The sequence below is a fragment of the Mustela nigripes genome, chromosome 6 (assembly GCF_022355385.1).
Source record: "Mustela nigripes isolate SB6536 chromosome 6, MUSNIG.SB6536, whole genome shotgun sequence".
NCBI classification, from domain to species: domain Eukaryota; kingdom Metazoa; phylum Chordata; class Mammalia; order Carnivora; family Mustelidae; genus Mustela; species Mustela nigripes.
Window position 1 is genome coordinate 22126225 of NC_081562.1, and position 23711 is coordinate 22149935.

Consider the following 23711-nt stretch of genomic DNA (forward strand, 5'->3'; position numbering starts at 1 on the left):
GGGTGATTTACCTTTATCACCAAATTCCTGACCCGAGGCTATACACCCATCTAATGAGCCAGTGGAACATTTATTCTCCTGAATTTTAAAACAGCTGAAAATGTGGATCATTTATATTGATAAAGAGCTTTAAGAACCCTAAAAGACTGTAAAATTAGCCACATTAAACCATTTAGGTACAGTCATATGTAGTAATTCTGGGTACATGCCAATCTGTTATTCTAAATAAAAATTTCAGGAGTGTTTTTACTGCATCTTAAGCAACTATATTTTTACCCACAATACCTAAACATACATACTTTGCTCCAGAACAAACCATACACAATTTTCCTTCTTCAGAAACATTTGGGGTGTTTGGTAGGCACAATCGGTTAATTTCTAAGTTTATCTCAACCTGTTTCTTCATCTCTACCATCCCCTCCAGTTCTGAAGCAAAGATAATTCTACACTGATGTCCTGGTGTTTAACTAGACACATATTGTTTCAGTCAAAAATGGGCCATCGTAAGCTAAGGTGTGTGAGATGAAAGGGGTTCACATCACTTTACAATATGAAATCCCTTCTGTCTCTGTTCAGATTAGTCCGTCTTTTTCCCTCTTTAACCTGTCCTACGATTTTTCGGATAGACTTGACTTTTTAGAACAGTTTTGGGTTAACAGAAAAATTGAGCATAAAGCACAAAGCTCTTGGGGCGCGTGGGTGGCTCAGTTGGTTAGACCACTGCCTTCAGCTCGGGTCGTGGTCCTGGGGTCCTGGGATCGAGTCCCATATCGGGCTTCCCCTGCTCTGCAGGGAGCCTGCTTCCCCTCTCCCTCTGCATCTCCCCCTGCTTGTGCTGTCTCTCTCTCTGCCAGATAAAAATCTTAAAATAAGAGATGATATCCTCTTCTTCAAAAAAACAACAACAAAAACCGCAGAGTTCTTGATTCTATCTTCCACCACCACTGGCCTCACAGCTGCCCTTATTAGTGACATCTGCCTTGGTCTGCCCCCTTTGTCATAATTATGAACCAGTACTGTTATGTCATTAACAAAAGGCTGTGGTTTACATTAGAGCTCATTCTTCGCGTTACACGGTGTTCCGGGTTTTGATAAACGCGTCATGTTCTGTATCGCCCATGACAGTCATCACGAAGAATCCTTTCATGGCCTAAACATCCCCTCTGCTCCACCTGTTCACCTTCTCTCCCCTCCCGCCCCCGACAACCACTCACCTTGTCACTGTCTCTATACTTTGGCCTTTTCCAGAATGTCCTATAGTGGGAATCATATAGTAGGTACCCTTTTCCAGACCGACTTCTCTCATTTAGCAATGATATGCTTTTAAGCTTCTTTCTTCTATGTCTTTTGTGGCTTGACAGCTCTTTGTTTTTTGGGGGTTTTTAAAAAGATTTTGTTTATTTATTTGACAGACAGAGATCACAAGTAGGCAGACAGTCAGACGGGGGGGGGGGGGGGGGGGGTAAGGAAGCAGGCTCCCTTTCGAGCAGAGAGCCTGATGTGGGGCTCGATCCCAGGAACACAAGATCAAGGCCTGAACCGAAGGCAGAGGCTCAACGACTGAGCTCCCTAGGTGCCCCCAGCTCTTTGTTTTTAATCACTGAGTACTGATCCCTCGTATGGGTATACCACATCCATTTACCTTGGAAGGCCACCTTGGTTGCCTCTAGGTTTTGCAGTTATGAGTAGAGCTGCTATAAACATTTGTATGCAGGTTTTCGTCTTAAGATTTTTTCCTCCGGCTCCAAACTCTCTTAAAATTATCTTCTGAATTGTGTTCAGTGAAGAAGAATCAATAGGAACTTGCATTAAACCCCGATAATTTTTTAAAGCAAAATTGCAATTTTTGTCTTATCTTTCAGAGTTTTCTACAATAAAAGCCTAAGAGATTAGATAGGCCTTGATATTGAGGCACACTTTTAGGAAGATGGAGTTCTGCGAATTATTTTGCTCTTCAGTAGAACAACGTGGCTGCTTATTTCCTTTACTGTGACAGCTTTACAGACCTAGTTAAAATTAAAAATCTAAAAACATATATTAGTAATATGTGAGGAGTTGTAAGAGATGTCTGTTTAATCTGAGCATACTCATTTAGTGCTGCCTTTTACGTTACTGCCTGGGTTTTCCAGCTAACTCTGTGCTCAGAGACCATCTTCATTATTTTTTTAAAGATTTTATTTTTATTTATTTCACAGAAATCACAAGTAGGCAGAGAGGCAGGCAGAGAGAGAAGGGGAAGGCAGGCTCCCTGCTGAGCAGAGAGCCCGATGTGGGGCTTGATCCCAGGACCCTGAGATCATGACCTGAGCTGAAGGCAGAGGCTTTAACCCACTGAGCCACCCAGGCGGCTCAGGTCCATCTTCATTTTTGAAAGGACTTCTGGGGGGGAAGCATTAGTTCTGAGATCCAAAGATCCAGAATTCGATGGCCCCTAAGGTGTTCCCCCACAGAACACAGAACCTTCCTTCTGTCACCCCTCATGTCACACTGTACATGCACCTGGGTCATTAAGCCCCATGCCCCTGGGAGGGCAGGAATTCTGTATATTAAATCCCCAGGGTCTCCCATAGCATAGCTGCCTTTTGAAGTGGTTTTGATGGTTCAAAAAAAATTCCATGGTTCTAAATGCTTGTAGAGTCTAGTTCAGTAAAAACCTCAAAAACACATTGACCTCTTTCTCTAAAATTTGAAAAACAAGTAAGTTGATGGAGATATTTGCTTTGGGTTTTTTCATTTGTTTTCCCATAAGTATAATGCCAGTGTCCCAACGATTTCCCTGGTTTTCTGTGTTCCCAAAAATGTAAGAGAGTATTCAAAAACTTGGCCATCCTGCACTCTTTTTGCAGTTTCTAAAGGCCATCACTGAAAGGGAGAGAAAATGATGGGAAACTAGATAAGAGGGTAAATGTAATTTTGCAGTTTTGTATTTTGGGAAGGTGACTTGTTCCTCAATCAGTTGGGATTAGCTTGCCTCTTTTATTTATTTTTTTTTTATTATTTTTTTATTATTTTTTTAAATGGAGTACTATTTTCTGTGCTTTTTTTAAAAATAATTTTGATTTTATTTATTTATTTAACAGACAGAGAGAGATCACAGGTAGGCAGAGAGGCAGGCAGAGAGAAAGAGAGAGAGGAGGAAGCAGGCTCCCCGCTGAGCAGAGAGCCCTATGTGGGGCTCAATCCCAGGACCCTGGGATCATGACCTGAGCCGAAGGCAGCGGCTTTAACCCACTGAGCCAGCCAGGCGCCCCTCGCTTGCCTCTTTTAAATAATGTGTCCACAGGACTGAACTTCACAAAGCAATAAAGAGATTGCTTTGGCCTTTCGGTGTTCTCTTTGGTATAAGTAACTCCCACTTCAAAGATTCTAAGTGGTTGGTGAAAGACCCGATGAGGTTCCAGTCCTTTTTGCCTCACCAGACTTACACACATGCCCATGCCCCAGCCCTGAATTTTGCCTCGGGGTATAATTCTCACTAACACACGGTGGTCAGTCACTTCTCTAATTAGATATACCATTATGAAACCTGTGCTACTGTACGAGGCGGGCCATTATATTCAATTTAATACTCTGTAAAATCTGATTTTCTCTAATCCCGTAGTTGAGGATTAGTATTGTTCACAGGTGTCTGTACTCAAGGAAATTTGTCTTTTAAAAAAAAAGAAAGAAAACAGATACCGTTTTCAACTACAGTCAGGTAGAAATCTGCCTTCCCCATCCAAGACAGGAATTATTTTACAATCATTTTTAAGTCAGGAATAAGCAGCTCTTCTGGCAGATTTATTGGGGAATCTTTATTTCCCAAAGGGCTTAGAGAGTTCAGATGCCACAGTTCAGTGTTCTTGTTGAGTCTGTTCCCCTGCGCCTGTCTCATTTTTAAACTTCCGGTCGGGAGGCAATTCTAAAGTTGAATTTTCAGATATATAGACTTCCAAATAATTGTGCCTTGGTTGAAGTGTGAAGACTGTCTTTTTTCCTTGCTTGCAAGGAAACAAATTAATGTCGGAGAACGGATTAGAAAGCTTGGAAAACAGATTTTACAATAAGATGGGAACGTTAAAAAGCCTCTTTGATCTTAGACTCCTGTACTACCCTCACTAGTCCCCACCCCTGAAAGATATCGTGAGCCTCCTCTGTCTTTAATTCCCACTTGTCTAAAGGCACGTTTGGTTCCTTCTGCAACTCCTGTCTATGAGGAATTGTCGTTCCCAGAAATCATTCCAGGGACTACTACTTGGGAACCAGGCTGGGAAAAAAAAATACACTGTAAACAACTGTTTTTTTGTAAGTCTCCATTGGCTCAAGTTTCAGAGAAGAATCAACTATTTCCCTTTCGCTCCCTCCCAAGTACTGCACGGGCCAGGTCAGGTGTAAGCCCACCGATGTGAAAGTGTGCTAAAATGACGATATACACAAAGAAGTAGCATTGCTGGCTGTCTACTGCTGAGCTGGGCTCACAGGGACCTGTGCTTTTGCTTTGCGAGTGTTTTCCCGGGGACTCAACAGTTCTAATCCTTTCATCCCATATTGTCTTCATAACCCACATTCTCTGAATTTTGTGTGTGTGTGTGTTTCTGTTCCTCTTGTTACTGGCTCTTTTCCCATGTAACACCCTCAGTACTCCACAGCACCGGATTTCACGGGCCGCCTCTGTCTCTAATTCCCACTTTGTCTTACGCTCTCTTTCTAAACGTACTGAGTCCATTGTCATCGGCCCAGATGCGTGGCTCTGCCGAATGTTCATTGTTGCAACCGCCATTTCCCTGCTGGGCCAGCTTGCAGCTCGGAGAGGGTTCCGTTGTGCTCACTGATTTGTTTTTACCTCTGCTCTCTTTTGCTAGTGGGAGGTCGTACTTTGGAAAGCAGCTCAGTGACAGCATCCATCCTCGGAATAAGAGTAACAGCTGAAATCTGTTGGTGCTCACTACATGCGAGGCACTGAACTATGTAGTCCTCACGGCTCTCCAAAGTAGATGCCGTATTAACACACCCCTTTTACAGATGAAACAACTAAGACATAGAGGTTAAATACCGTGACGCACAGGGAAGGCAAGATAGGAATCCAAACATGCCCTTCTGTGCTCCCGTTTGCTGTAGAGCAGTACCTTCTGGAGGAAGGAGCTTGGCAGTGGGTCCCTCCATAAATTCAAGATGCCCGCATGCACATAAACGCACACACACACACACACACACACACACTGCAGTTGTACTTACAAGCGATGGATTAAACAAGTTGGTGTGTTTTTTCACATGTTTACACTTGGCTTTTTAACCAAAATATTATACATTTTTAAAACTTCACATTTTATTATTACAGAAGCAATACCTATTCATTGTTATCTCGTTTTAAAAATAGAGCCACAGAGAGGAGAAATAAAAGCAATTGTAATTTTGTCACACAGAGATGGTAAACCCCTCTCTGTTAACCCCTTGTTCGTAGGTAAGCCTCCAGACTGATTCGTCATGCGTTCATAGGCATCCCTCTCCTAGAAAGAAACAGAAATATTCATTACTGTATGTTTATTCCAATATATATTCATCTTCAGTATTATTCACAGTGGTTGAACAATATTCTAATTCATAACTGAACCAAACTTATGTAACTAGTTCCCCTTATTGGTCATTCCCCTTCTTAGGTCATTTGGAATCTTTTCAAATTATAACCAACACTGTGGGCAACATCCTTAGACCTGAATCATTTGCAGCTGGTCTGATTATTTCCTTAGAATGAGCCACTAAATGTAGCTTGGCTAGGCCAAAAGTATACCCATCTTGAAACTCTGGGGTTAAGTTGCCAAATTGCCTTCCCAAAAAATTGTTCCAGTTTACACTTCCAGAAGCAGTACACAAAAATGTGTTGATGTTTGCTTGTCCCATCTCTCAAGGGGATGTACTTAATATCCTGGATGTGCTCCTCATTGAGGGAGAACTGGGGGACTTTTATGAGAAACCATACATCTTCAGCGTGACCCCTGGGCTTATCAGCTCTGTCCGATCAACATCTATTCTAGATTTAACTCCAGAACCTATCTTTATGACCTGAACTCTTTATGTGAAGTATGCTTTATACTTTCACAGCCCCTGAGAAACTATGAAAGATTAAGTAATTCTTGTTATTTCCTCTGAAGACCAAGAGCTGTAACTAAGTGCTAACTAAGGAGTTTTGGAGATCGCTTGTCAAGTGGAGGATAGTGTGATTTGATAAATTAACTGCTCTCTGAATTAATGTAGGACGCAGTACAACGGAGTTTTCGTGCATAGCAGCGGAAAACAGTTCTGACAGTGACTTTCAATCAAAAATCAACTATTTTAAGTGCAGAAGTTTTCAAACTGTGGTAGCAGCAGCAGCAGCATCATTTATTTATTATAAATGCAAACTCTTTGGCCCTACCTCACTTACTGTCTTAGTTTGTTCAGGCTGCTGTAATAAAAATACCACATTACAGGCAGAAATTTGTTTCTCGGGGTTCTGAAGGCTGAGAAATCCCAAGGTCAAGGTGCTGGTAGATTTGGTGCTGGGTGATGGCCCTCTTCCTGGCTCATTTACAACCTTCACTGTACGCTCTCACAGTGCAAGAGGCCTCTCTTATAAGCCCACTAACACCATTCAGAGCTCTATTCTTACAACCCGAACATCTCCCAGAGGCCCCACCTGCTCATATATTGGGGATTAGGACTCAACATTAGAAGTCTGGGGGAATCACAGACATTCAGTTCATGGCACCTACTGAATCAGAAACTCTAGGTGTGGAGCCCAGGATCTCGTTATTTAACAAGCCTTCCATGGGATTCCAGCACTCAAAAAAGCTTGAGAAGCACTGCCTTGGTCCGCTGGGCATTCCTGTTAGGTCTGCTGTGTAGACAGGCTGCCCTGGTAGAAGCGTTCGGCCAGGGGGTAGAGATGGAGGGCATCGCCGTGCGCTGGGCTAGACCCGGCCAGAGCGTGTGAGTTACACTTGGCAGGGCAGGAGCCGAGTCTGTGCCCAAGGAATCGTTGGAGTGGCTGCCTGCCCACCGTCTGCTCTGGTCACATGGTCTGAGCAAGGCTCTGTTTTCACCCAGTCCTCACGTTGCATCCTCATGACCAGAAAAGCCCTTGAGAGGTCCTTGAGCCCCATTTCCCAGCCAAATGAGACTTACCCCTAAGTCATTAGTGACAAATGAGAGTCCACACTATTTTTAAAGATGCCCAGAGGGAAAAACTTCCAGCTGTCCCTAATAATCCTCCTGCCCTCCCAAGAATTCTTTCCTTCTCATCTGCATGCTTACAATTTGAACCGGTTTCCTAGTAGAAAAATGAACACCCAGCCCTTCCCTCCTTGAGCTGACAAATCACAGAGGTCTCTGAAGCTTTCCCATCCCATAGGAATCTCTTGGCCTATCTCCAATCATGTTTGTGGTTCTCTGAGTTCTTCTAAGGCTTTCATGCACAGCGCTGGGCACCAGGGCTCTCTGGAAAGTCTGCTGAGCTCTTCATGCGTTGAGAGGCTGGTACTGTGGTTCTTTCTTATAAAGCTGGCTTTGTGCTCATTACCGTACATTAATTCATTTGCTTCTTCACTTAATAATCACAGACTTCAGCAGCTGTTAGATTGAACCCTGTGGAATTGCTGATATGTAGCTGTTTTTTTTTTTTTTTTGATCCATAAAAATGGCCATGTCATAGGGTTCAATCCAAGACCAGGTGCCAGTCGTCATGGGGGAGACAAGAAACAAATCAAGAAAGGGGTGGGCTATCCTCAAGGAACCCCCCCCCCCCCCGAGTTAGGGAAACAAACAATCCCAAGACCAGGACAGTTAACCCCAAGGGAGAGCAGCAGAGGTTCCCAGGTCAGGCCTGGGGAGCAAGAGACAGCCATTGTGTCCGGTTGGAGGGGGCACATGAGGTTTTCCCAGAAAATGAATCCGAAACTGAGTTCCAAAGTGAATTTCACATGGCTGATCTGTGGTCTGCTCTCTACCTCTTATAATCTCTACAATGTATAACTAGTTTTGCTGAATACGAAATATGATACTCCTGGTTTTATACATTTTTTTACATCACTTGAAAGTCACTTACGGCTACCAAACATAATTGTTTGATCTTATTTTAATTTACTTGCTGAAACTGAATACAATAATTAAGCTTTGAAACGAACTAAAGAAAATATTATATGGCAAAATTAATAGTTATGACTCAGCACTTGAATATCTAACTAGAAAGCATTCTCAGGGTAGCCATGTGTGGGTTAAAAATGTAAGTTAGAAGGCAATAGACCATCCGGAGATGTATTCCCCAGTCTGTGTTTAAAATACATTGGAAATGAGCAGAGTATTGTAAGAATGAAGGGTCGATGACATCCTCCCCATGGGCTGCCCCACTCTCTTTCCTCTTTGTACTGGTTGCGGGCACAAATGATTCTCATTAGGAACATAAACATCACTCCAGACTCAATCGCAACATTACAGCTCACAACTGAAGTGCTCCCTGTCGTAAACCTCTTTGCTCTCACTCACAGTTATGAAAGTCATGCTCTGAGACCAGAGCATCCCTGCAGCTCAAAAGGGTATTCTCATACTGTTGGTTCTGCATTAGAAAATGAGAAACTGTTTCTTTCCGGTGCATGCTAGAAGGATAAAACAAAAGCACTAATGGCAATTTCCGACTTGATACAAAGATTCTAAGCAATTCATAATTTATAAAAAGGAAAAGACAAAAGATGGTATTGCTTTCCTGGGTGAATCCAAAAAATCCCTCTTTTAAAAAAAAAAATGTTGTAGAAGTGTTCAATTACTTTACCTGTTAAGAACGGTATCTCGGGTGCCCACCTGCAGATACAAGGGATATGGAATCCTTAGTCTGTGTAAAGCTTACAGAGAAACCCAAGCGCTAAATGTAAAGCTGGCTTTGCTGTTAAGATTCAGAAGTTGACTTTTAGTTTAGGTTTCAGAAATGTAGCATCCCTATATAACTAAATATTGTTTCTCTTGGAGCAGTGAAAGGATGACAATCTTATTTGGGGGAATTGTGAACAAAATACAATTGACTCTCACTATAATGCTTTTCTAGCAGGAGAGCAAGATGCTCTAAAGGTTAAGTTAATTTGGGGCATCCTGGGAGTATTCAGCTGCTAAGGTATCTGGAGGTCCTCATTACAAATCAGTCTCTCCTGTAAAGCTGGCACTGAAGGTGGGGGGCGGGGCAGAATTTGAGGACTGGGGGAAGCCTCTAAAATTCCATAGAGTGTGGCATAGGGGGAAAAAAATGGAAAGAAAAGAGAACCATAGCATAAGGTTTGCTCTGAGCATTTTACTGAAGAAGAGAATTCTGTTTATACAAATAAATAAAGCTCGAATGTTTTAACGTATGTACATATATGGGAGTATTAACTATTCAGAATCCCAGCAGAGCTTGCAGATAGATCATAGTGACCAGCATTGCCCAAGAGCAATTGCTTTGTAACTTGACCAGTGATGTCCAGCCTAGCTGCCTCTGTCCCTGGGAAGGAGAAGAAAACCGTAATTGCAACACGTAAGAGCAAGTGCAGACAATAGGATGTGGGCTGCCTATGATTGGACTGAAGCCCTTGCTCACTTTTTGATATCTGTAGAGCCTTCATAAAATGAAGTGGGTGCTTTATTGGATTTCTTGCCCCCCCCCCCGAATTATTCCCCCTGAAGACTCAGTGTATTTGCTTTCTTTCTATGTGTTTTCATCTTTGGTTAAAATAACATATGAAAAGACCTCTTTGAAAACTCTGTCCACCAACAGAAAATCCCCTGAAAGAGGTCGGATTTTTATCTCTTATAGAATTATAAATGCCTTAAAGAAGGAGCAAGTCATTGAAGGCCCGCCGAGTGCCTCTGTGGCCAGGCCCTCATCTTCTTGTCAAGGCGCTGAGCCGAGGGAGGTGCGGTGTGGACTCCCGACTGGGATGTGTGTACCCCCCCACATCCCCCGCAGCCAGGCACAGCCCACAGCACGGGCTGCGCCGGGATGGCCTCCAGTTAGGAAAGCAGGGATCCTGGGCACCCACAAAAGAAAAAAAAATGACTGTCTTTTAGATTTTCTTCTTTGTTCAGCATCGCTGAACATACGATGTAGAATCTTCCTATCGGGACAGAAGTCACCACTGATGCCCTCCTTCCAGCGGAAGAGCCCGCGTCCCCGCCGCCCTGTGCATCTGTCGCGCAAATCACCGCGCTCTTTCCTCTGCGGCCACCACTGTCCTCAGGCTGCTCTTCATAAAATCAGCAACGCGTTTTTCCCGTTGCAAACGTCAGGGATTTCACGCAGAAGACCCCATAAAAATAGCAGCCCCTCCGTGTGCCAGCCCCTGTGCTGGGCTTTTCCTCGGTGGGTGCCTGCGGCCGCGGGTGCCACTCGCACCTTCTACGACAACTGCCCTCAGGGTCTGCTGTTCCGCGCTCAGCCTCCTGCCCGCTCTATTTCAGCCGCTCGGGCAGGGGCCTCTTCGCGCTCTTCTTGATGTTCACTCCTTGAGCCACCTCATCTGCTCCCATGTCCTCAGGCACCCCCTCGATGCGGATGGGGTTCTAGATCAGATGCTCTTTTCTCAATTCCCCTGATCGCCCCCCTGATTATCAAACTGAGCACGCAAGCGAGGGTTTCCTGCAAAAGCCTGTTCCCTGTAGTACCCGCTTATCTCAGCAAATGGCTCCTTCATCTGTGACATCCTCTCGCTCTCGTGGCTTCCATGGCACATGGGTAGCAGAGCTGCTCGAGTCCTCATCTCTTCCATGACTGTGGCTTCCGCTCCAGCTCTGGTGCTTAGGGGTCTCGCGGTTGAGCTCGCACCTCCGGTTCCTGCCTCCAGGCCTCCAGCCTCAGCTGCTCCAGGGCATCCAATCACCAACCTTGTCTTTCTGCCACCCACCCCTTCCTTAAACACTTCCAGGGCATTCTGGCTTGGCAGAGTAAGTCACAAGCTTCCAAACCTACTGCACCAGCTCATTTCCACCAATTACCCAAACCCACCCTATTATTTCTCATTTCATGTGCATGTGGATTCTTCTGCCAGAACGTCCTCTTTGGGTACCCAGGAAATCCCTGTCCATCCTTTAAAAGCCAGCCCAGTCAGCCCCAGCAGGCAAATGGTGCTTGTTGAATGAGTAATGAAGACTTGCCCTGCTCTCCCCTGCAAAGTGAGCCTCTCTTTGCTCAGTACTCTGGAAGCCCCACATGCGTGTCACTGGTGCGTTTATCAGCGTTTGTTTTGCAGCTTCTCTGTGGTGTGTACCTCCTGTGCTGCCTCTTCCTCGCCCTGTCCCGCACAGACATCTTTCCCAACCCTCTCTCCCTCTGAGCCCAGGCACAAGGCTCCGAGTCTGCTCAACACAGCGCTTGGGACAGCCACTTTCTGCAGACTGTCATTTGCACACAATTTGAGGTCTGACATGCCCTGAAGTAGACTCAGAGTTTTCCCAGCACAGTGGGCTGCCCACGATAACCACTCGGCTGCCGAATGGATAACAAATGGTTTTGCTTTTTCCTTTTTGGGGGTTTTTCTTAATGCTAAATGTTGATATTTTCATCTTATGTTAGCTATATGTTACTTCACGGTATGGCTAGATCTGTCTGATAGAATGTATTCATGGCAAGAAACGAGCGCGGTAATTTGTTGAAATCCACTGTTATCTTTGCAAAGAATTCCTCACACATTCAGCTCACCCAGCCACTGTCCATGCCAGCCGTGGCTCTCTCCCTGTGCAGAGCTCAGCCCATGATTTTGCCTTAAAATCTATACACTGAATGTTATTTCTTCTAGCTTTACCTTTGATTTATCTTGCACACTTTTTAAAAAAGACTTTATTTATTTATTTATTTATTTATTTATTTATTTATTTGAGAGGGAGGAGGGAGAGGAGGTTGGGGGGCAGAAGAAGGAGATGCAGACTCCCTGCTGAGCGGGGTGGGGGGAGGGGGCGTGGCAGCTGGAGCCCGGGACTCGACTCCGATATCATGACCTGAGCTGAAGGCAGATAATGGCTCAACTGACGGAGCCACCCTGGCACCCCTATCTTGTACACTTTTAAGAATTGTTTGGATAAAGCATTAAAAAGATAAAAGTGTCTAAATTTCTTTGGCAGGGGGCCTAGGTGGCTCAGTCTATTAAGTGTCTGCCTCCGGCTCAGGTCCAGGTCCTGGGATGGAGCCCCACTTCGAGCTGTCTGTTCAGTGGGGAGTCTGCTTCTCTCTCTGTGACACCCCCTGCACCGCCTATGCTCTTTCTCTCACACAAAAATAAATAAATAAAATCTTTAAATCTCTGGCAACCGCAAAAGAAAACTAGCAAGTTCGAATAATTTTAAAACTAGTTAAAAAGCAACTCAGGAGAAAGGCTTTTTTTCTATACTATATGAAACTTTTAATAAATACTAAATAGTAACATTCTTACTGATCCGTCATCTCTATCTTTGAAACAAGTGGAGTGGCTATCCAAAAGATGCATCAAAACAATCAGAGGAGAATGTGAAACCCCTTTTCCATGGCTCAAGTGAAAGATGTAACATTGTTTTTAAGCTCAGTGAGTTCCATTCACACTGTCCAACTAAAAGGCTTCTTTAATTCTGGTCACATTTCGGAATTTAAAAATGGAAAATTGGGTAATATTTTCTCCCAGTTCCCTTACTGTCCGTAAGACAGGTGGTTGGGGAACGCCCACAGTGGAAGGTTCTGGTGCGTCAGGCAGGAGGCTGTGTGGCACCATGAATGGTGATGAGGGGACAGGAAGGGAGAGATGGGGTCTGAAGAACCCTCAGCCACTCCTGCAAGAGAGGCTGTGCTCTATCGCGTTTACCTGTAAAGCCTGTTCTCCCTCTACCTTCTCAGGACTTTGTGCTGTCGGTGAATTATTGAAATGGTTTCCTTACCTTCTTATGTATTTTCTCTCCTCTTTTGTTCCCACCTGTCTTCTCTGGAAAATCCATCAGGCTAACTGTCAGGTAGGTTCTTTTTGATGTTTAATGTGCTTATTAAGAGGAACCATAGTGGGGAATCAAGTACCCAGACTATTGGAGACCCGTGATGAATGATCAAACTAAACAGAAAAGGTACATCCTAAATTGTGGAGAAAGTTTGTGCACATGCATAAAACTCCCAGAGCTGCAGACTAGCGGCACATGAAGCCGGCCTGAGCATCTGTCCTAAGAACTTAGCCTGAGGAAATCTAGCGGCTCTAAATGACGAAGGAGGTTACCTGGACTGTCTGGTTTTTGCTGTGGCTCAAAATACGGACAGTTCCGGAGGGCTTCGCTGTGGTAGGGGAGTATTCTGTCCTGCAGTGACCAGTGACACAGCGACAAATTCATCCGCTCTTCAGGATTTGGCCAGGTTCAAGAAAAATTCACAATGAGGTGCTTAAATCCCTCTTCTAATGACACGATTCAGACCTACATCGTGCCTTGGAGAAAAAGTGACTCTGGGAGAAAGGGGGAGTGGTGGCACTTGTTTTGTTAATGCTAAACTCACCCTTGGAGTTAACTCTGACACGGTTTAACTCCAGTCAAAAAACGGTTGCTGGAAATCGCAGTGGGAGACAGGGCTGTTCGTTGATCCCTTTGGTGTCAGGGAAAAAGTTTTCCTTCACCCACGGGAAGTGGCAGAACAAGCTCTTTTTAGATTCTCAAGTGCAAGACACACGCTTTAGAAGCCCAAACCGTGGCTCAGCCTAAGAGAAGAGAGACATACATTTAAATTAGTGTGTTTGTTGTGTGTTTGATGTGTGTGCGTGCGTGTGTGTGTGTGTGTGTGTTGTTAAGTTGGGCTCATTTTTATCTTTTAAGAGGAGAAATTATGTGCTTCAGTTGCCATGCAACACAAACTGCTCTAACAGCTTTCTAATTTTAATTTCAGAAGTCCACAGAGCAAATGAAGAAGGTCCCCACTATTATTCTTTCGGTCTCTTATAAAGGAGTCAAATTTATTGATGCAACAAATAAGGTGAGTACCACCCCCCTCTTTGGTTTGTCACGCCAGATACAGTCCTGGGCATATGATCTAAAATACTTTGCTCCCATCATGCCCAGCATTTCCCATTTTATTCATGTCCTGCCCCCCACCTTTCTGCTCCCTGAATGCATCTGTAGGTGTGTGAGCACACACACACACACACACACACACACTCATACATATACACAGAAGGGCACGTTGCATCTGGGGATTTCATCTAAGATTCCTATACATGTTTTGCTTTTTCTGTGTGCTTCTCTAATAGACTGTGGCCATTTAGTATCTGGCCCTTTGGATCTGGAGAACATTACAACAGAAAAAAAAAAAAAAAGTCACGTATGTAATGAAAATGTAGCATTGTCATCGTTCCGCCATCAGAGGAAAATATTACTGGCCAAAGGACCAGGACATTTGTCTTCCATTTCTCTAGCGACATCTATATCCTTTCTTTGGATTCAGTGAACACCTGACGCAAGGAACACATTCTCTGCCTTTTGTATCTTCTAATTGCGTTTATTCTCAGCTATTGAGACAGAGGAGAGGATTTTGACTGTATTTTCTTAAGAGACACAATCAGAAAAAAAAGCTCAAGGCATGCTGTGACTTTGCACTCACAGTGGAAACAGTTCATGAGCTCTGAGGTCAAGTGCGAAGAGCCAGGCTGCATTTTACTTAAGTGTTTAGAGTCCCTTTCTTGGTGACGATGACAGAGCACCAGGGCTAGACTAGAACGCGTGGGTGTGACTACGGTCACTCTCCATAAACAACCAAATCTGACCAGTTCCTCCTCACAGAACCCCCCGATGTCCACGTGTTTTATTCCTGTATCCTCCCAACTGACAAACTGTAGAAAGGTCCCCGTTGGTGAGTACCATTTATTTTCTGGACCCCCTACGGGGTTCCCCTAATTGTACTCACTCTAGTTTGGAGAAAAGGACTCAAAGTCATGGAAGAGGTGGACTAAACAATAGTTAACTTAGGGCCAGGGCAACTGGATTTAGACACCGAGGTGGGGGGGTCCCACGGGCGGTGAATCCTGGGTGGCTATAATAACCTGAGCATTGGAATCTGCCAGTTCTGGGGTTTCCTGGTGTGTCCGACAAAACAGGGAAGATAGCTGTGTCAGCATTCAGACAAGCCCAGCCTCCTGGGCCTACTTAGAACAACCTCCCAGTTTTAGCAATGGTTCTGAAACCTGGACGGAAAGCTTACAGCCCAGCACGATAGGGCAGGCTGATCTTTCCAAAGCACGGAGTCGGATGCCTTGTGGGAAATGATAGTTTCAACTGTTGTGTGATCACACTGTGGAGATCGTCATCAGGAAAATCCCAACTGATTTGCTTTCTTTATTAGTTGGAAGCAACTTTTAGTGACTGGTGCACAAACTTTATCCTTAAATTATAGTCAGTTGGTTTTTAAAGTTCCAGAACATTATGGAATTCTCATTGACAACACCATTACTGTCACTGTTTCTAAGGTTCAAGAAAGGCTTTGGCATCTGGGTGTTTTCCCTAACCTGGAGCAACTCTCTCCTTCCATTTGCATTTGAAAACCATGAATAGCAATATATTTTTAGTATCAAGAGTTTGACACTTCCTTAGATTAACCACCTCAGGAGTCTTAGAGTCTAACAATTTCTAAACAAGTGGTATTTGCCCTGAAAAGTGCCCAGAGTCTTAAGGCCGTCATTCTGTGGAGCTGGTGCTGTGACCTGCTGGGCCTGTATTAGCAGCAGCTTCTTGAATCTGCTCTCCCTGTCTTGCTGCATTTGGCTTGTGGACACATCAAGGGCTACAGAACCTGATCCTCCCATACCTTGAGGAGACATTTCTGCTTTAGTTGCCAATAATGAGATGAGTTTTCCACAAATGCCTGCTCACACGTGGCTGTTGTGTGGAAGTGTGAGCACTGACCAATACACAGAAGATAGTCCTGTGTGACTAGAAACACTAAAGAGGTCAGCATAGCGCTCGAGGTCTTGGAGGTGGTCCCCAGCGTATTTGCAGAATCTAGAGGAAAGGCAAAATGCCTGTGTTGGTGGCAGGCAAAACCAGTCTCTCTCCAATGCCACGTGCCTGGTGGCTTTTTCAGGAATCGGGGGACATCGACTTCTACACTGACAAGTGTACAGTGTCCCCCTCCCAGTGTCTGCAGTGTGGCCGAACTAGCCCGATAGAACAGTGGAGAGGGAGAGAGTGGGTGACTCAGGGCCACAGTGTGGCCGTTGGTGTGTGAGAAGCCAAGGCAGAGAGATCGGATTAGAGCAGCAGAAGAAAGAAAGAGTGCTGGGCTGCACGGGTGGGAGTTGAGTGCAGAAGGCCGAGAAGCACCACCACCAGCCAGGGCTGAAGGACCGGTTCTGAAAGGCCTCGAGGCTGCATTGTTGAAGGGCCGTTCTCCGGCTGTGTTGTGAGGGGAGCTGCGCTCCGACAGCCCGGCCCCGGCAGTGCCCGCTGAGCCCCGCTAGGCTGCCCAGTTCTGGAGCAAAGGCCGACCTCGGATTAGCGCTCACTGTGGGAGAGGAGCGCAGCGCTGAACTCCAGAGGCCTGCTTTCTGTTTGCCCCCCGGGGACCCCTGCCCTGGGAGGCCTTGTCTTGGGGAGCCGCTTTGGTTGGAAGGACTTGAGAAGCACGCGGCTACTTGAAGCCTTCACAAGATGAAGGGCTAGAGGCCGCTAAGCCTGCAAGGAGGCAGAGCCAGGAGTCACACCTTCGTATTCATATTTGATGCTTTCACTGTGCTTTCTTCCTAAGCGGCCCTCTCCGGCTGCTGCAGGGCTCACTCTCTCCCTGCCTGCAGAGCTGGAGGTGCTTGTTCTACCAGACAGCGCAGGGACAGTAACAGAAGGCCTCAGGTCTCTGCTAAGTGACTGCCCTGCAGTCCTACAGCCAGCTGGTCATGGGGACGGGCTGAACCCTGACCCGACCTCCCCACCCCCTAACCGAACACGGCCGCTGTCCCTCCACCGCCACCGGCCAGTTTGCAGTATGCTGCTCCAACGGAACTGTGACCCCTGTTAGGCCAGAAAAGATGAGCCCTCCAGCAAAGCACTTCTCTCCTTTCAATCCAAGAAATCCAGGACTTCGGCTGCTCTGTGGGGAAGGGCTAGGTACCTAGACAGAAACTTAGAAACGTATTGCCTAGAACTTAGGAAACAAATCGAACCACTAGTCCTGATTTAAGAAGGGTGAACAGAAAGTAGTCTTGAATTCAAAATGGAACTTGGAATAGACCTAGTCCTAAAATGTTGTAGATAGGGCACTGCAGCTTTCTGGAGATCCACAGCCCAGAGAGAACTCTAGTGAGGCCTTCGGCCCAGAGGTCTCTGACAGTTTGGTTATAGCCTTGTATTCAAACCAGCAGCATCTTGCAAGAAGTGGCACAGCCCCACACCCAGTGTGTGGCAAAGAGTGACCTGCATTTTGCCTTCCCGCCCGCCCTGACCCCTTCCTCAGTCTTCCCATCCAGCTAAATTAGGAAGAGTGCAGCACTGGGGTTTGGTTTCTGTTTGTTTGCTTTTTGAATGCCAACTTCAAACAGGGCTTAGGCTGTTTTTTAAGCACAAAATAATTCAGAACATTTGCTTAAACAAGTGCTCGCTCTTTTTCTTCCTTTTTTTTTTTTTTTTTTTTTTAATAGCACATACTTCTCTTTCCAAAAAGCTCAGAGTCAAATTAAGAGCGCATTAAGCATGTGTGCTGTTCTCATCTGCATCAGCCTCCCCACGGGTCCTCTCCAGGAGGGTCCTCTCCAGCTGGGGCTGCTGCCTCTGTTTCGGGTACTTTCTCTGAAGTTCTCCCAGAGAAGGCCTGGCCTGAGGAGGGGGACTCAGGAGAAAGGCCCTGCCTGGCAGAGCCAGGAGTGAGGGAAGTGGGGAGAGGCTGACTCCTAGGTCACACACCCTTCTGAGAACCTTTCTATTAACTGGCTGGACCACACACTTGTCCTCTATACCCACAAGGCAGGCCCCGGTTTAGCTGTTTCTCAACATGATGAAAGGCAAAAGACAAGAAAAACAGTCTGTCCCTGTTGCAAGTACTGAGCTGCCAAACTTTCCGTCCCAAAGAAGGGGTGGCATGAGCCCCTCCTCCCTCTTTGATTAGAGCCTTTTAAAAGCTCTAGTCTCCTTAGAACATGCCTTGATATGGAGGCTGAGCAACAGAAGTGGAGTCTGTTTTAAACGAAGATGCATCACCTGTTCCTTATGTGGACATCCACTGTTCATTTACGGAGGAGCCACTAACTGATGCGTGGCAGATGGTAGAAAGAATGAGTTCCTCCTTGACATCTTCTCCAAGGAGGAAACCAACCGTCCAGTCTCCAGCTGTAGTGTCCTTGGTCTCGGACGCACCTTCCGCATGGAGAGCTGGCCTCGCTGTTCTGGGAAGATAGTGCAGAGGGAGGACAAGCTCTCAGGGCTTCATGACATTCCAGCCCCATGGGTGGATCAGAAAGTTCTGTTCCAAAGTGCCTCTTGACATAGGCTATCGATACGAACTGACTTAACTGCATACAACAGTTAAGATGATTACACATCAGTTATTCTTAACTGAATATAGAATACATTTGTTAGCCTGCCTTCCCTCTGGACCACAGCAAGAGAGGAGTAAAAGTTTCCGTAGGGGGAGGGGAGGCTGATTTGGAAACATGGAGCAACACAGAGGAGGGCAGCTAAAAGATAGCCCTGGGCTCCTGGGGGTAGAGAAGTGGGAGATTCCAGAAAATGAGGGGAAGGGCAGGAAAGACAGTAAGGATGTCTCGGTCCGTTTGGGCTGCTATAACAAATGACCAGACTGGGTGGCTTAAATAATAAGCATTTATTTCCTACAGTTCTGGAGGCTGGGAAGTCCAAGGTCAAGTCACCAGCAGATTCAATGTCTGATGAGAGCCCATAACCTGGCTCACAGACGGCATTTTCCTTCTGTGTCTTCACGTGGCAGAGAGCTAGCGAGGTCTCTCTTCTCTTGTAAGGGCATGAATCCATCATGAGGGCCACACCTTCAGGACCTGATCACCTCCCAAAGGCCCCACCTCCAAATACTACCACATCAGGGCTTAGGATCTCGGGATCCCTAAGATTTCAAGCTATGAATTTGGAGAGGACACAGACATACAGTCCGTAATAAAGAGAGCTCTCCAAAGATATCCTTTACCTACTTTACTGTTTTGCCCAGGGCCATGATGCTGCCACACGTCATTGAAGATCATTGACAAGTAGCATCTTGTGAATTGGCAAGACACAGGGAATTCAACGTACTAAAAATCACAGGGCATTTTTTTCACTGTAGTACTTTCCCCAGAAGTTGATCTTCAGTCTACCGTATGCTAGCAAAAGATCTCAGGAACACAAAATGCCAATTTAGTTTAAAAAAAAAAAAAAACTGGAGCCAATAATCTATTTCTGGTGACAGTGGATCATGGATAGGTGACCCCTAATCCACACTCCCCAAGGTAACGGCAGCCCCCCATTAAAATGACGGCGGAGGCTCTCAGCACTTGCTAACATCTTCTCTGTGAAGGCTGTAGATTCTGAAATTCATTTTAAGACTCACTAGTTCTTAATTTAGTTTTCTACTTGAAGAATTGCTACCTGAATGCCAGAAGAAGATCAAGACCTTCTAGTTGGAAACTGTGTCTTGCAATAGGATGTTACTTGTTTATGGAATTCTAGTTTCAAATTGAGTTATTTTTGATGGTGCACTGCCTATCATGTCAACATACAGGGCCACAGTGAAGAATGCCTTAATTTAATTTTCTTTTATGTGTTAATTCTGTAATTGCTTCCCGACCACACAGCTCCGTAGAGCAAGGGACATGAAGTACTTGTTGGGGGTGCTGGCAGGGAAGGACATTTTGTAAGCGTTTTTAGGCATTGATGGGTATACGTGGAACATTTTATGGCCAACAGGTTATTTAAGACTGTGCAATTAAGAAGTAATTAGCATAACTAACGTAGAAAAGGTTTTAGATCTCTGACAACTGCAAAAAATAACATACATGGGATACGATAAGATAAAAAAATGATTGCATAGTTCTGTGATTTTTTTTTTCTCTTTTTAAAAACATCTGTGTATCAAAAGAAATTTCTAGCAGGGTTTGCCGCCACCGCAATGCTCCTTGGTTATGTTGTGCTTCAGAGTAATGATACTTAAACCTTTCTTCATTTGCCTTCCACCAGTTGCTCCTAGATGCCCACTGGCAGGGAGATAGCATGAAGAAATGCTGGAGAGAAAAAAGTGAAATGCTATTAAACCAGGAAGTGGGGCTGAGCTCCATAGTCAGGCAGCTTTGCATTGGCGTCCTAGCTCTGCCACCTGCCCTGCATAAGGCACTTACCCCAGTACCATTTTCCCCACCTGTGAGATGATAAGAAGAGCCACAGCACCCACTCGTAGTTCGGCACGGTCGGTGGAGTTAGTAAGGTGTTGTCGTCAGGCCGGGCATCCAAGACCGGAAGGATGCAGAGCGGTTGTTCCCTCATCCCACCTCTTGTCCTCAGCCTCCCCAGAGTCTGCGAGAGCGAGCACCTTGAACTGCTGGTGGGGATGCAAACTGGGGCAGCCACTATGGAAAACAGTACGGAGGTTCCTCAAAAAGTTAAAAAAAGAACTACTGTCTGATCCACTAGTTCCACTACTGGGTACTTAGCGGAAGAAAACCAAAACACTAATTCAAAGGGATACATGCACCGCTATGTTTATTGCAGCCTTATTTACAGTAGCCAAGGTATGGAAACAACCTGAGAGTCTAAAGATAGGTGAATGGATAAAGTCTGCGTGTGCTACATGTGTACACATCCACGACGGGGTGTTGCACAGGCGTAAAAAGGATGAGATCTTGTCATTTGCAACAGCACAGAAGGACCTGGAGGGTATTATGCTAAGTGAAGTAAGATCAAAAAAGACAAATACCATAGGGTTTCACTCGTGTGGAACCTAAAAAATAAATGAATAAACAAAAAGCAGAATCAGACCTATAAATATGGAGAACAAACAGGTTTTCAGAGGGAAAGGGGGGTGGATGGGCAAAATGGGTGAAGGAGTGTGGAAGATACAGGCTTCCAGTTATGGAGTGAATAGGTCCTGGGAATAAAAGGCACATACAAGGGAATGTAGTCTGTGACACTGTAACGGCATTCCATGGTGACAGATGGCACCTATGCTTGCGGTGAGCCTATTACAGCATTCAGAAACGTTGAATCGCTGTATTGTACACCTGAAACTAATGTAACATTAAGTGTCAACTATCCTTTAAAAAACTGTTTTAAAGAACGAGCACCTTGATGCTTCCAGCTGCCCACTTCCTTCTATACCTGTCTTGGCTCTGGGGCAGTGGGGGGTGGGGAGCACAGGAAGTGAGGAGCGAGATGGGGAAGGGCTTACTGAGCTCCTTGAGACAGAGTTTCTCCCTGCATGCAGAGTGTGACAGGTGATCCTTTCCAGACAGAATTAGCAGGAGGCAGCAGTGCCTATCTATAGGTGTATATGGGGAATGAAAACCATAAAATGCTTAGTAACTACTGTTTTTTAAAAAAGCGTGTCTGTCACCCAGAGTGCTTCTGCTCACAGCACCTGGTGAGAACCACTGCTACAGGATATGACTACCTTAAGTTGTTTTTAATTAAACGAAAACATTCCTTCCAGACCTGGTATACTGTTGCCCACAGGTAGCCTGTTGTGTCACTTTGAATGTTGCTGGTCTAGAAAATTCTGGAAAGGGGGAATGCAACGGATTCTCAAGTCATTTGCCTTGGTTCTAAAATACGCTGGCTTGCAAAGGAAAACAACCATCATTTATTTCATTTATTCCAGAACATAATTGCTGAGCATGAAATTCGTAATATCTCCTGTGCTGCCCAGGACCCGGAAGACCTCTCAACATTTGCTTACATCACAAAAGATTTGAAGTCCAATCACCACTACTGTCACGTGTTTACTGCCTTTGATGTGGTGAGTACTGTCTTTGGACAGATAAAACATTTCACCAAATTTACCTGCAGTTTGTTGAAAGCTAACTTGCAGTTAAGATACTTGGCTTGTCTCTCAAATGTCAAGGTATACCTAAGGTAGGACATTTTGCAGACTCGGTTTCCCTGAGCTTTTCCCTGTTGTCAGTCATCCATTAAATTTAGAACCCTGCTTCTATTTGGTGTCCGAATTGCTGTTGTTCAACTACTAACTTCACGTTTCAGATTTGACAAATCCTGTCTTCCTTTGGTACCAAAGCATAATAATGCCTGTTGGTTTCTCTGGCGGCCACTTGTAAATAGTAGGGTGTAGCCATCTAGGTTTGTTGGGAAGAAAAGTAATTTCAGTGCCTCAAACATGATTTGTGGTCTTCTCTATTGAAAGGTAGTCAAACAAATTAGACACCTACAAATAATAATTGGGAACACCAAGGTTTGGTCTATTTGCTTATTCAGAAGTTAGTCTCGTAATGACATACTTAAGTATTACACTTATGGTCCTGTTTGTCATTAGTCTAAATATTAGCCCTTTACTACAGACACGAGAAATGAAAGCAATTCTAGACAACAAGTGTTCCTTGAAGAAAGGTAGATAGATACCCTCAATGTGGTATGAATTCTTGACAGTATCTCTAATACAGTACATTGGGCATTCTGTATTTGAAGCAGATAGAACACATATGGTTTCAACCATGAAATAATTTGTAATCAGAAGAATTATTAAAATGTAGCTCATCAGTGTGTTTGAAATATACATATTTGAAGAATTACACAGTAAGTGCAATATAATGTGTTCTTAGAAGGCCAGCCCACAGTTCAGTGTCATGGGTTGAAACTTCTTGGAGCATTCTTTGTGAGCTCCGACTAACAGCCAAGGACCAAAGATTCCCATAATCCAAAATACACACCATTCTAAGGTCCATTAGGCTCATGCCCAGAGTATTTGTATCACCCTGCAGGTGGCTCATCTCTTTCAGTTTTGGCAGAATGAAAACAGGAAAAAATGTTCATGTGCTTTAAAAAAAAAAAAATCCCTTCTATTTGGGTAGGTATGTGAAAAATAATATAAAAGTGGTATGGAGTAATAGTAATAACAAAAAAGCAAAACCCACAAAAGCTGCTTCGAATATCTGGTTGTGTCTGTTTGCTTGAGATCCATGGTGTTGATTAAGGTCATTTCAGCATTAGGTTTCTGGTGCCTTAAATATAACTCCCCATTCTTGAGAAATGCCATTGTTTCTGTAAGCGCAAAATTCCGTTCTCTCCATGCAGATTTTGGTTCCCGTGGAACACCTTTCACTGAGGCAGTTGGGCTAGTGTCCTGGAAAGAATGGGCAGATCAGAGTTCACACCGCAGCTCTGCTTCCTGCGCCCTAGTCTTGGACGAGTTGCAGGACTTTCCTGAGTCCTGACTTCCTTTGTCTATAAACCAGGTGCAGAATGTGTACCTTGTGGGTTTTCATCAGGATTAAAATGAAGGAACACGTGGAGAATGCCTCCTAAGTAACAGGGGTTCGATGTTCACTCCTTCCCTACCTCTTCCCTCTCTTTGCCTACTGACAGCACGGTTGGCAGCCCGGTCCCACTAACCACCGTAACATAGACCTGCCACAAGTGTGTTTATGATCCAGAGCTTTCCCACTGCTCTTATAAAAGAACTGGGAAAAAAAAAATGGAAGTAATAAATAAATAAAACAGAAACAAGAGAAAGAAAATATTGACTCCGCAGGCCTTGGAATGGCGTATTGCCTCCATACAGTGTTTGCACTGAATGCCAGGGTTAAGACTGTGAT

General features: G+C 44.9%; 1 protein-coding gene across 13 annotated transcripts in view; it reads left to right on the forward strand.

The window, feature by feature from the left end:
• Positions 1–23711, forward strand: part of ANKS1B (ankyrin repeat and sterile alpha motif domain containing 1B) — a 1094885-nt gene that overhangs the window by 1044516 nt on the left and 26658 nt on the right. For all 13 annotated transcript variants that reach the window (XM_059402276.1, XM_059402278.1, XM_059402277.1 and 10 more), the window contains 2 exons: positions 13856–13942; positions 21764–21901. In XM_059402276.1, coding sequence (XP_059258259.1) covers positions 13856–13942; positions 21764–21901 — 225 coding nt within the window. The remainder of the gene's footprint in view (positions 1–13855; positions 13943–21763; positions 21902–23711) is intronic.